Here is a 13,820-nt window from a genome sequence, read left to right on the forward strand (position 1 = left end):
AATCCTGGGAACAGGCCTAAAAACCAAGACATCAAGACTTTTTGTTGTTGTTCTTGAGCTGTGTTACTGAGAGAAATTTCAACCCGGCTTTTCTCTGGGTTCTAGGATTGAGATTGCTTGGGTTGGTAGATCACTTGTGTCAAAGAGTGGAAGAAGGGAACAGAGCTCCCAGCAGCTTTTGATATAATCAGTTGTGGCATTCCTTTGGACCACCTGACTAGATAGAGCATTGTGGGAGCAGTGAAGTGTTAACACAGAAATGAGTATGTTGTGGGGATACTTTGGCTGTAGATTCCTAGAGAAGCCTTGGAATCTCTTCCATCTCTATGGTTTGATGACTCTGTGTGCCTGTTAGTGAATTTATTCTTCTCCGTGTTGCTTTCTACAGCTCTCTGAAGCAGTGCAGTGGCTGGTTGCTCAGTACCCATGCTCCATCAACCTTTGCTGTCAGACGCTCAGGCAGTATGTGGAAGATGGACTGGACCTTCTGTTCAGTCAGCAGTTCTATCCAGACATGAAGGAAAGATACATAGCAGGCTTGTGTGCCCAGGACCCCAGTGCTATAATAGAGCTGTACAACAATGCAGTGCAGTTCTTAGCGGAGGTTGTCTCTTCAGAAGATCTCTGTGACTTCTCCTGGCCTGTGATTGAATTTGCAGAACCTGGGGGTAGCAAGCTGCTCCCACATCTCCAGTGGAACATGCCCAAACACTTGGCTTGGCTGAGAAAAGCTGTGCTGTCCTTCCAGATCCCCCACATGGATCTTCCTCCTTCAGGCGGTAAGGATTTCTAACCAGGTAGAACAGCATGTCCGAGAATATTATCTGGTGGGGCCTTAGGGACTATTCTGCTGAAACAAAGGGAACATTTTACCTCACTGAGTGCAAAGAATTGGATTGAAAATAAATCTCTCTCTTGGCCAAAATTCTTAAGTAATATCTTCCTGTCAGCGTTGCATGTACAGTGGAACCTTTATTTAAGATCATCCCAACTTAAGAGCGTTTTGCATACAGAACTGTCGCTCGCCCCAGTTTGCTTTGACATAAGAGCAGCATTTTGAGTTAAGAGTGAACTTCAGAGGGACATTCCATGTAAATGTACATTTATACATTATTTAATATTGATAAAGTAAATTTTCTTATTTAAAAACAAGTAGCAAAAAAATGGAGGGGTTTCAGGCCCCCCAAATTGATTAATAGTATTTCAGTGGGAAAATTCGCTTTGAGAAAAGAACATTTTGAGTTAAGAGTGTGATCATTGGAATTAAGTCGTAAGTCAAGAAAACATTGTATTTTGATGTGCCGCTTATGTTATCCACTCTAAAGGTTTCCTTGCACTTTTGCCATTTTTTATGTATGTGTGTCAGGAGCAATTTGAGAAATTGTAAACCTCTCTTTTAATCTCCATTGATCTATTTCTTTAATTAAATACTTTTGCCATCAAATGTTGAAGCCAGAAAATCTGGAGCTCCTAAGTTTTCTGAACTCAGTTTATCATTAATAAGCCTAACATCATATACTCCTTCATTTTTGAAATATTCCACATTTCCTTTCAGGACAAGTTGTAGTTTTGACACATTTTTAATTTTTTTCTGAAATTTTTTGTTGTTGTTGTACCTAACCACAGTTTGAGTTAATACTGTTGAATTAACTAATTGAATTAGCTAATGCTGTTCAAGAGATTTATCTCTACATATTCTGATTTTAGTCTAATTATGTGCATTTCAATTTTGTCATATGTCAATGTTTGGGAGGCGTTTTGGGTAATAGAAGAGCTAGTATGATATCATAGTCATCAGGGCTGCTATTCTCTCACATTTTGGTGTAATATATAGTCATTTTATCTCTCCCTCAAACCAGCTCCGTGGCACCTTGTTTGTGCTATGATCTTCCAATATGTATCCCAGACTGCTAGTTCTCCTCAGACTCAGGAAATTCTTCAGTCTCAAATGGAGAATTTGCTGAGCAGGACTTACCTCAAATGGGAAAAAAAGTCTGTACAGTCCAGTGACGATGGTCCTTCTGTGGAGGAGATTCCTTGGGACAGTATGCTGGCACTTTGCATTAACCATAAACTGAGAGACTGGAAACCCCCTTGCCTGCCAGTTGCACCAGGTAAAGCCAAGAACTTTGGGCACTTTCTCTACGTTGTCCTTTTTCCTTTATTATTCTCAGCCAGCAAATAATGGATTAGATCCTATTACTGATAGTGGCATCATATGTTTGAAGAAAGTATTTCTTGCTGGGCCCGTGGTGCCTCTGTTCTTTCACCTTGCCTTGCCCATGAAGGATCATATGCTCTGATCCCCCTTTTCTTTTGGCTACTTTTCTTCCCTTTTTTCCTCCCCTTCTTTTATTTTTTTAAAAAACTCCTTTACAATCTGTTTCTTAGGTCTGTCCCTCTAATCTAACTCAGTAGATCAAAGTGTGCATTTTCTGGCTTCCTAATCTCTTGGTCTTCCCGCTATAAAACATGACAGCACTCTCTACAAGGGCAATAGTCACATCTGTATTTTTTCAGTTTCCTCCTGGAGGAAATTTGCAAAGCATCAACTTTTTTTCTTCTACCTTCCCTCCTGCTCTTTACGCTAAGGCAATTCCCATTTATGAATGATTCCTTCTCCACTGGTTGAGAATGGCACATTTGAGAACTTATCATGAAGGTCAATTTTAGCCAAGAAGGAAGACACAAAAGCACTTTCTTGTTTGTGAGGATATTATTTTTCTCTTGTTCCATTGTCTAGGCTTGGGAATGAACTGAGCAAGTTCAGGAAATGTTTTCTTAAAAATAGTGTTTTTCCTGTACCAGATGATGTTAAAGATGGAAAATCCATGCTACTCCTGATTTGACTATAGTGGGTTGTTTTTGCCTCTTACAGAAGCAGTGAATGAAGATGGTCAGATACAAGTATATTTCTTTAAGGAACATTTGGAAAGATTCAGTTCTCCTTTTTCATGGGAAGAAGCAAGATTAAAAACACAGAAAATGAGCCAGCAAAGTCAGGGAAGGTGAGACTGTCTTGTTAAGAACTGTATGTCATGTGGATTTATAACTATCCCTCCCCTGCCACACGTTGCTGTGGCCCAGTCTGGTGATCTGGAAAATAAAGTAATGAGAAAGTTTTGATTTCTAATACATGTAATTTCTTTATGCTTGTGGGTAAACAGTATTTCTTGCTGTTTCTTTGTCAGTGTTGATGTGGAGATTGTCTGGTTTGCCTACTCTGGAACATGCAGCATATAATTGTCCTTCTTTAGGGGTCCCTTTCAAATCTATGATATTATGTGTGTGTGAATCATATATGTATCTATCTATATCTATGGCTGGATGGCTCTTTGTCAGGAGTGGTTTGATTATGTTTTCTTGCCCTGGTGAAGGGAGTTGGACTAGTTGGCCTTAAATATTTTCTGTTGGTCATGGGGGTCTGTGTGGGAAGTTTGCCCCAGTTCTGCCATTGGTGGTGTTAAGAATTGTAGGTGAACTATAAATCCCAGTAAATACAACTCCCAAATGTCAAGGTCTATTTTCCCCAAACTATTTCCCCCAAACTTCCATCTGTGTTCATATTTGGACATATGGAATATTAATGCCAAGTTTGGTCCAGATCCATCATTGTTTGAGTCCACAGTGCTCTCTGGTTGTAAGTGAACTACAACTCCCAAACTCAAGGTCAATGCCCATCAAACCCATCTAGTGTTTTCTGTTGATCATGGGAACCCTGTGTGCCACGTTTGGTTCAATTCCATCGTTAGTGGAGTACAGAATGCTCTTTGATTGTAGGTGAACTATAAATCCCAAGAACTACAACTCCCAAATGACAAAATCAATTTTTTGAGTGATGGTCACTCATTGGGTTGTTACCGTATTCTGTCCAAATTTGGTGTCAATTCCTCCAATGGGTTTTGAGTTATGTTAATCCCATAAACGAACATTACATTTTTATTTATATAGATTAGTATTTCAGTGGGAAGTGTGGGCCTGCTTTTGGCTGATGAGATAGGATTGTTGTTGTTGTGTGCTTTCAAGTCATTTCAGACTTAGGTTGACCCTGAGCGAGGGCCAGGTAAATGACCTTGGAGGGCCAGATTCAGCCCTTGGCATTAGTTTGAGGACCCTGTTCTAGAGGGATCTTTGTTCTGGTCCAAGATGACTACTCACATGTTACTGCCATAAATGCACTTGATAGTTCATGATTCCAACAAATAGCCAAAGTTGTTTTTCCTTGATGTTCATTTTTCTTTAGGTCCAAAATAAAGACATCCTTTTTTGCAAAGCTGCATTCACCGTCATTGTCTCCAGCTGAATGTTGGGCCAGCGAAGGAAAGACAAGGAATGCAGATCTGACTATTCCTAGTGGAGCAGACCTAACAGTGGCTGTTTCAGAAATAGATGCTCTTCCCGAGCGCCTTTCCATCAAGCTGCAGCAGGAGAAAGCAGAGAGCAGAAGGTACAGCTTCTGTTTTCCTTTCCTTCCTAAGATGTGTTTCCAAGAGTCTGTGTGAAGTAGTAAAAGTGATGGAGACCCACTTGGCAGGCCTGTGAGGACAGGACAAACAGGTAGAAAATTTTGGCAGCAACACAGTAAAAACGGTCATGCCTGGTGAGAGGTGCTGGGCAGAAAAAAAGCTGACAGGGTTGTTGTAGGTTTTTTCAGGCTATATGACCATGTTCTAGAGGCATTCTCTCCTGACATTTCGCCTGTATCTATGGCAAGCATCCTCAGAGGTAGTGAGGTCTCACTTCTTCTAAAGGACAGGAGAGAGGGGGCCGACCTGATCTCACCAGGAAGGGAGTTCCATAGCCGGGGAGCAATCACCGAGAAGGCCCTGTCTCTCATCCCCACCAATCACACCTGTGACAATAGTGGGAAGGAAAGCAGGGCCTCCCCGGAGGATCTTAATCTCCGTGATGGTTCATAGGGGGAGATGCGTTCGTACAGGTAATTTGGACCGGGGCCGTTTAGCCTGAAAAAACCTACAACAACCCAGTGATTCCAGTCATGAAAGCCTTCGACATTACAGAAAGCTGACAGCTGGTAGCAGGATAATGTAAAGAGAGCCCTTGAGCATGGAAAGACCATTCAAAAGTTAGTCATCCTTGCAGCCTTTTGTCCTGGTGCCTGAACAGATTGCGCCGATATAAGAGAAATCTGGAAGAACTAATATATCCTCTCAAAAGTGTTTTGCTAAAAGGAGAGGAGGAATTTAAAAGGAAGGAATTTCATACCTTCAGATAAAGGTCTTAGCAACAAGCTTTTCGGGTTTTTCCTCACATTTCCTACTAAAACTGCTGACTTATAAAATTGCGTCAGCAGAAAAAAACCAAAGAGAAATCTAACTGCAGCAGGAACTTTTGCAAATAATGTTTGCTTCTTCTTTGTTTTAGGTTTGAGGAGCAACTGCAGCAATTGCTAGTTGAAGACTCTGAGATATTTCAGGATTCCCCTTCTCTTCCTCTTTACCTTCCTGAAACCCTGGTGTGTGTGCCTCAAATAATTCATCCGCTGGCCAAAACATCAATGGCAAGAAGCCCAGAGGTAACATTTAAAAGAACAGAATAGAACTCTGTCAGGAGATGGGGGTGTGCTTGTAAGTTCCTGCTCTGTAGCTAAGGAGGGCAATGCTAAACTAGATAGAGCAAAAGAGGCCAACTCTGTGGATTTATCAAAAGTAATTTACCATTGGAGAAATTTCCTCCTCCTCCTCCTGGCTAGTTATAGGTAATCCTTGAATATCCCATATGTATTATATACATACCGTATATTCTGGCATATAAGACTACTTTTTAACCCAAGAAAATCTTTCAAAGATCAGGGGTTGTCTTATACGCGGGAGTCGTCTTATACGCTGGAGTAGCCTTATGCATGGGAGGTGTCTTATATGCGGGAATAGTCTTATATGCCGGGTGCTGAAACTTCCAATCCAGATTGGAGAATCTGTGGTTGCTGCATATTGGGGGGGGGGGGGGGGGGGGCTCAAAAATGGCAGTGGCCACATCCCTGCCGTTTGCAGCGACTGTATGAAAGCATTAAGGGCGACGCTGTACAAGTACGGTAGAAGAAAATCCATTCATCAGGATTCGTGGACTTAATGCGGTCCCGATGGTGAGGTGAAGGGGCGCCGGAAAGGTGTAAGTGAAGGGCGGAGCCAACTGCAGGCATCCGGGGTGCCTGGGGTATGGGAAAAAGAGAGAGTGGCTCTGGACCCCAGAAAAACACACCTCTTTTACCTGTCTGGCCTGCCCTTGTATCCTATTACGTACCTCCTCTTCTGCCTCTCAGATCTCGCTCCTGAAGACCGCAGTGAATCGGTGCAGGTGTGCATGTGCGAGATCTGAGAGGCAGAGAAGGAGGTACAGTAATAGGAAAATGACCATATTGAAATCAAATCTGATGCTTTAAAAAAATTTATTTGGTGTGTGTTGGAAGAGGGGTAGTCTTATACGGCGAGTATATCTCAAACTCTATATTTTAACTGGAAAAGTTGGGGGTCCTCTTATACGCCCAGTCGTCCTATATGCGGTATTTGTCGAGGAGGCCAACAATATCCAAATATGGCACAAAAATAAAAGCCAATGTGTGAAAAGTGCAGGGCTGTGCATGTACTCAGCATCACACTACTTCACTGCATTGAGCAGAAAACTTTGCACTTTGCCTTACATTCACATGTATGTAAACATGGTGAAAAGCCTTGGCTGCTTTATTTTCAGGGCTCCATTCAAGAAGTAGTTTCTGTTTGCATTTTAGTAGCCATGAGCAGTATTCCCTTTCAAGCTTTCCCAGCGAATAGAAAAAGGTCAGGGACTAAGTTTGGTGTGGCTGACTTATACAGTGATGTTGGAAAGGAAATTATGCATAAGGTCCACGGCCTTTTCATGTGGTAATATACAGAGTTCAGACATAATAGTGGAACCAGGCTTCCCTGGGTCTTGTCATGGAGTATACTCTGCTGCTTTTTTGTTTGCATTTCAACACGATTTTCTGATTTCATCTTTCTCTTTCTCACATCAGGCAGGAAAGAAAGAATTGCCTGATCCAGACACCTCTCTGTCTCACAGACTTCAATATTTGAAACAGCAGATAAGGGCCAACAAAGAAGAAGAAATGGCTTGTGAAATCCACCTGTCTACATTGTTAGATGTGACAAATATGTGATCCTGCTTAACCCAAACCTGTAAGAAAGTCCGCAATGTGTTCCAAAGAGAGATGAATCATCTGGATCGAAATTGATTTGAAAAGCAAGAAAGACTTCTGTGAAGTTTTCTGTGACTCCATTTGATAATCCTTTTTTTGCTAATATCTTATATTAACTGCTCCCTGGTGTTGAATTTTGTTCTATGATTTCCTGTCTGCACTTGCTTGGGAGTAAAGTCTATTGAACTCAGTAGTATTCCTTTCAATTGAGTCTGTAGAATTGTTTTTGTACTGAATTCTACAACTTTGAAAGAGTCTGTAGCTATAATTATGCAATAAAATTGGGGAAAAAGCTTGTTCCCTGTATTATCTCAGGGCATCGTATTTCCACATCAGTGTCTTGTGATCTTGGAGGAGATGTACTAACGAATCAGTAGATATGTAGCACTGTTACTCATAGCTCCCTGCCATATTTGAAGAAGTGAAGGGAGAAGAATTATGCAAAACTTTGATCCTGTATGTGAATGTAAGGGAAATGTCTTCCCTATGAATTGACTTCGACTTTTACAGAGTATTGGAAGGGACTCTATAACCAAGTATGAAGGGGAGTACAGTGGAGCCCTTTCATGAACAGTTTCAGATTGATTGATGTAAGGATTTTCATTGGAATCTAAGAAGAAATGAACTTCATGCATATGGAATATATTTCCTATTGCCATGTAGAAATATTCATGCATAAACCGCCTTGAGTCGCCTTCAGGCTGAGAAAGGCGGTATATAAATATGGTAAATAAATAAATACATATTTTGAATTGCAAATGGGGCAGGTGCCAGTCATGAGAGTAGGGATTTGAGTGACTTGTGCTTTCCTAACTTTCTTGTTTTATGAGCAGAGCTGACCTATCAAGGTGGTTGTGTTCAGCAGAAACAACTGGAAGTTAAAAAAAAAAGATTGAAACCTTCTTTTAATTCAAATTAAAAGGGATGACTAGCCCTGAAAGATAGATACTTGTACAGTGACGTTTATTTCAGTAATGGTTTTTTTTTAAAGTTATCAAGGTGGCAGTGATAATCATAAATGACCTCCTAACAGATGGCCAGCCTCAATTTGATGATGATGATGATGATGATGATGATGATGGAATCCTACGTATAGGAAGAGACCTCCAGGGGCTATCCAGTCCAGCCTCTTTTGGCAAATGGGAGAAGCACAATCTAACCACTCCTGACAGATGGCCAGCCTCAGCTTAATAATAATAATAATAATAATAATAATAATAATAATAATAATAATAATGGAATCCTAGGGTAGGAAGAGACCTCCAAGGGCCATCCAGCCCCTTCTGGCAAATGGGAAAAGCACAATCTAACCACTCCTAACAGGTGGCCAGCCTCAACTTGATGATGATGGAATCCTAGCTGTTGCCACCACAAGTTCCGCCATGAGACGATGGAGGAACTCTCTTACATGCACGTGCGCACCCCCCACAGCTGCATGCATGCGCTGTGATGGCTTCTCCTTTTATTAAGGATTTGTATATTTGGGTTTTTTTATTATTATTGTTGTTGGTCACACCTTGTATGGTGAGGAGTTTTGTTGCCAAATTTGGTGGGTATTGGCCCAGTGGTTCTTTTGTTTTTAAGGTACGACGACAGGAGCATTTATATATATATATATAGATTGGAAACATGTCCATTAAGCTGACAGTAATATGAAGAACAGTTTATAAGGGTGTGTGTGTGTGTTGCTAATGAGAAGGAAAATCTTGGTTATTCTATTATGGAAATCAATGGGTATGTTTCAGCTTAATTTTTAAATTAGCTATTTGGTAGCAAATAAAGGCTATTTGTGTGATAGCAAGTTCTCTGCAGGAAACAAAATAGGATATTTAATTCTTAGCCCAGACAGTGTTGCAAAACCCCTCTTCCATCTGCGTGGGTTGTGATGGTCACAGCCTTTGCCAGGAGCAAACAGGTTTTGCTTTTTTCCATGTGCACTGAATTTGAGACCTGCTCCCTCTCCCACAGATCAGGCACTTGATAATAAAAGGCGTGCTTCCTGTTAAACCACCAAGCTCAGCTAAAAGTATTTGTGTTAAATGCTGCGGGCTTCTTTGAAATGGATGGTTATTGTTAACACCCCTCAACCTCATCCCCATCTTCCCCTGACCACAAATTTACGCCATATCTTTTATCTCTAACCATATGCACAATTTCCTTAATTTCTGTACAATATTTACATTGGCTTCACCTCTTTTTATCCATTCTATATAGGTCTTCCGTTTATTTTCAGTTTCTTCTGATTTATCCTGTCTATCTTTCCCAATTATATATGCTATGATTTTGGATAGGACCTGGTCATAAATATAATTTTCTATAGTCCATTATTTATTTATTTTTGTCTTTCTACCCTAGCTTGTCCTGCTAGGATCATAATTTTGAACAGTACTTGTTCTTTGGTATTAATCATACTATTCCCTAATACTCCCAGTAACATCAATTCTATATTAATTTGTAGCGGTATTTTAAATAATTTCCCCATTTTTTTTCTATTTCCTCCCCCCCAAAAAGCTTTGACTTTTGAGCATTCCCACCACATATGGGCATACTATCCTTTACTTGTACTACAGTGCCAAGACATTGCGCTTATCTCTTTTATCATATACTAGCCATCCCCTGCTACGCGTTGCTGTGGCCCAGTTGGTGATCTGGAAAATAAAGTAACGAGAAAGCATTGGTTTGTAATATATGTAATTTCTTTATACTTGTGGGTAAACAGTATTTCTTGTTGTTTCTTTGTCAGTGTTGATGTGGAGTTTGTCTAGTTTGCCTACTCTGGAACATGCAACATATAATTGTCCTTCTTCAGGGGTCCCTTTCAAATCTATGATACTATATCTGTGTGTGTGTGCGAATCATATCTATCTATATCTATGGCTGGATGGCTCTTTGTCAGGAGGGCTTTGATTACGTTTTCTTGCCCTGGTGAAGGGAGTTGGACTGGATGGCCGTGAGTATTTTCTGTTGGTCATGGGGGTTCTGTGTGGGAAGTTTGCCCCGATTCTGTCGTTGGTGGGGTTCAGAACACTCTTTGATTGTAGGTGAACTATAAATCCCAGTAACTACAACTCCCAAATATCAAGGTCAAATTTCCCCAAATTCCATCTGTGTTCATATTTGGGCATATGGAATATTCATGCCAAGTTTGGTCTTGATCCATCATTGTTTGAGTCCACTGTAGTCTCTGGATGTAGGTGAACTACAACTCCCAAACTCAAGGTCAGTGCTCACCAAACCCTTCTAGTGTTTTCTATTGGTCATGGGAGTTCTGTATGCCCCGGTTGGTTCAATTCTACCATGCTATTTGATTGTAGGTGAACTATAAATCCCAGCAACTACAACTCCCAAATGACAAAATTACTTTATATTCTTTCAGTTTAATTTTCTTGATCCACCTTCACTAGGCTCTCTATTATTTGACTTATATGTGGTCCTTCTTTCTGTCTTTTAGTTTGTATTGTCCTTATCATATATTCACTCTCCTTGACCATCCCTTTGTATATTGGTCCTGCCCATCCTTTCTCTAATTTCTGCGTTTTTAAAAAAACCCACTCCCATCTTATTTTCTTCCTCTATTTTTCTGCGCCCATTCTCTCAGTGGAGCAAATTGCTAGGAAGGAGTGTCACTTTTGCTCTTACTGTCCAACTGAAGAATGCAAGCGGGCCCCTCTCTCTCTTTCTGTCTCGTGCCTCTGGCCAAACTGGAATCCTGCAAGTTACACATTCTCTCTGCAACCACAAGCCACCCATGAGTGACCCTCTTATGCCTTGAAAGGGTGGGGCATAGAGTTTCACAGGGTTCCCGCTAGTTGCCTCTCCAGTCATTCACAAGATGGCAACACCACTGAATAAGGCCTGATGGGATCCTCCCCATTTCTGGAGTTATTTTTAGATGCAGACTAAAACTCTGGAGATCAGAGTTTGAGTACTCTCTCTGAGCTTTAGATGAAGGTGATGACCTTCACAGGTCAAAAACGACATTAAGGCATACAACAACAATGGAAACGTATGCAATATTACCTATTATACAGGCAGTCCCTGAGTTACTGACATCCGACTTAAAATGACTCCTAGTTAAGAACGGGGGTGAGAGAAATCTATCCCACAGAAGGGAAATTCACTCCTGGAAGAGTTATCATGGGAAAAAGGTGTCTCTACTGAAATTTTGTATAACCAATCCCCGATTCTACAACAAGCCACATTTTTCAAAATCCAATCACAGGAACAGAAAGTGGGGTGAAATCTTCTGAACAGGGACACAGGCAGCAATACCAACATTAGAGGGGGGTTAACCCTTATGCTAACCAAAGTCTGTCTATATATATATACTAACCGTTGCTGTGGCCCACATGGGGGTTCTGTGTGGGTGGTTTGGCCCAATGCTATCGTTGGTGGGGTTCAGAATGCTCTGTGATTGTAGGCGAACTATAAATCCCAGCAACTACAACTCCCAAATGTCAAGATTCTATTTTCCCCAAACTCCACCAGTGTTCACATTTGGGCATATTGAGTATGCTTGTAGAGTTTGGTCCAGATCCATCATTGTTTTGTGTCCACAGTGATCTCTGGATGTAGGTTAACTACAACTCCAAAACCAAAGGACACTGCCCACCAAAACCTTTCACTATTTTCTGTTGGTCATGGGAGAACTGTGTGCCAAGTTTGGTTCAATTCCATCGGTGGGGTTCTTTGATTGTAGGTGAACTATAAATCCCAGCAACTACAGCTCCCACAGGACAAAATCAATACCCTCCCCCAATCCCACCAGTATTCAAATTTGGGTGATTGAGTATTTGTGCCAAATTTGGTCCAGTGACCTAGAATACATCCTGCATCTCATATTTACGTTACGATAGCAAAATGACAGTTATGAAGTAGCAATGGAACTAATTTTATGGTTGGGGGTCACCATAACATGAGGAAGCGTATTAAGGGGTTGTGGCATTAGGAAGGTTGAGAACCACTGCCCTAGTTCAACGCCCAAACCACCGTGCCAGGCAGTTGCAGCATTCCCATTCCAAACACAACCATCCTGGAGTTGTGGCGTCAAACAAAGAGAGGCTTATAGGTTCTTGTGGGTTTTTTCGGGCTATATGGCCATGTTCTAGAGGCATTCTCTCCTGACGTTTCGCCTGCATCTATGGCAAGCATCCTCAGAGGTAGTGAGGTCTGTAGGACAATGGGTTTATATATCTGTGTAATGACTGGGGTGGGGCCAAGACCTCTTCTCTGCTGGAGCTAGCTGTGGATGTTTCAACTGACCACCTTCATTAGCATTTGAAGGCCTGGCTGAGCCTGGGAGAATCTTTTGTTGAGAGGTGTTAAGCTGTGCTTGGTTGTTTCCTCTCTGCTGTTTTGCTGTTGTAATTTTTGAGTTTTTTAATACTGGTAGCCGGATTTTGTTCATTTTCATGGTTTCTTCCTTTCTGTTGAAATTGTCCATATGCTTATGGATTTCAATGGCTTCTCTGTGTAGTCTGACATGGTGGTGGTGAGAGTGGTCCAGCATTTCTGTGTTCTCAAATAATATGCTGAGTCCAGGCTGGTTCATCAGGTGCTCTGCTATGGCTGACTTCTCTGGTTGAAGTAGTCTGCAGTGCCTTTCATGTTCCTTGATTCGTGTTTGGCCAATGCTGCGTTTGGTGGTCCCTATGTAGGCTTTTTTTCTCCCTCATTTGTGAAACCCCAACAAAGGCCCCCAGATGCAATCCAGCCCATCGGGCCCCGCCCACCGCCTCATCGGAGACCTCTGTGATTGGTCGGCGCCTTGGTCGGCTTATATCAGTCCAGATGGCATGTTGCCTCGGAGGATCTTGGGTGTTGTAGTTTCTCTCTGGTAAACGTGAAATGCCGGCTGCCTGTAAAAGACTTCAACTCCTGGCATGCCGCTAGCGTGAGAGTGTACTGTGAGGCTCGGCTGCCGACGGCGCTCAGCCTGGACTCCAACCTGTTTGTGTGAGTTGGGATCGGCGCGAGCTGCGTTTCTGCCGGAGAGCAGCAGGATGGAGGGCACGTGAGTATGGCGCCTCTGAGCTGCTTGTCCTGCACATCTACACGGTAGAGTTAAGGCAGTTTCATAGAATCCTTGAGTTGGAAGAGACCTCATGGGCCATCCAGTCCAATCCCCTGCCAAGAAGCAGGAATATTGCATTCAAATCACCCCTGACAGATGGCCATCCAGCCTCTGTTTAAAAGCTTCCAAAGAAGGAACCTCCACCACACTCCGGGGCAGAGAGTTCCACTGCTGAACGGCTCTCACAGTCAGGAAGTTCTTCCTCATGTTCAGGTGGAATCTCCTTTCTTGTAGTTTGAAGCCATTCTTCCGTGTCCTAGTCTCCAGGGAAGCAGAAAACAAGCTTTCTCCCTATGACTTCCTCTCACATATTTGTACATGGGTTGTTGTAAGTTTTTTCGGACTATATGGCCATGTTCTAGAGGCATTTTCTTCTGATGTTTCGCCTGCATCTATGGCAAGCATCCGCAGAGATTGTGAGGTCTGTTGGAAGTAGGAAAATGGGTTTATATATCTGTGTTATGACCAGGGTGGGACAAAGGACTCTTGTCTGCTGGAGCTAGGTGTGAATGTTTCAACTGCCCACCTTGATTAGCATTTGATGGGATATAGCAT

General features: G+C 42.0%; 2 protein-coding genes across 5 annotated transcripts in view; both read left to right on the plus strand.

Moving 5' to 3' along the window:
- Positions 1 to 7,487, plus strand: part of MCM3AP (minichromosome maintenance complex component 3 associated protein) — a 45,546-nt gene extending 38,059 nt beyond the window's left edge. Inside the window, exons 24-29 of the mRNA XM_060783579.2 lie at positions 389 to 779; positions 1,860 to 2,114; positions 2,879 to 3,008; positions 4,244 to 4,447; positions 5,386 to 5,536; positions 7,010 to 7,487. Of these exons, the coding sequence (XP_060639562.2) occupies positions 389 to 779; positions 1,860 to 2,114; positions 2,879 to 3,008; positions 4,244 to 4,447; positions 5,386 to 5,536; positions 7,010 to 7,153 (1,275 nt within the window). The 3' untranslated portion in view covers positions 7,154 to 7,487. The remainder of the gene's footprint in view (positions 1 to 388; positions 780 to 1,859; positions 2,115 to 2,878; positions 3,009 to 4,243; positions 4,448 to 5,385; positions 5,537 to 7,009) is intronic.
- A 5,570-nt stretch (positions 7,488 to 13,057) lies between these two features.
- LSS (lanosterol synthase) overlaps positions 13,058 to 13,820 on the plus strand; it is a 41,129-nt gene continuing 40,366 nt past the window's right edge. For 2 of the 4 annotated variants that reach the window (XM_067469907.1, XM_067469915.1), the window contains exon 1: positions 13,058 to 13,205. In XM_067469907.1, the coding sequence (XP_067326008.1) occupies positions 13,195 to 13,205 (11 nt within the window). In that variant the 5' untranslated portion in view covers positions 13,058 to 13,194. Of the gene's footprint in view, positions 13,250 to 13,820 lie in introns of all 4 variants that reach the window. The other 2 variants (XM_067469905.1, XM_067469913.1) reach the window with 1 other exon arrangement.

The sequence above is a fragment of the Anolis sagrei genome, chromosome 1, assembly GCF_037176765.1.
Source record: "Anolis sagrei isolate rAnoSag1 chromosome 1, rAnoSag1.mat, whole genome shotgun sequence".
In the NCBI taxonomy this organism is placed as follows: domain Eukaryota; kingdom Metazoa; phylum Chordata; class Lepidosauria; order Squamata; family Dactyloidae; genus Anolis; species Anolis sagrei.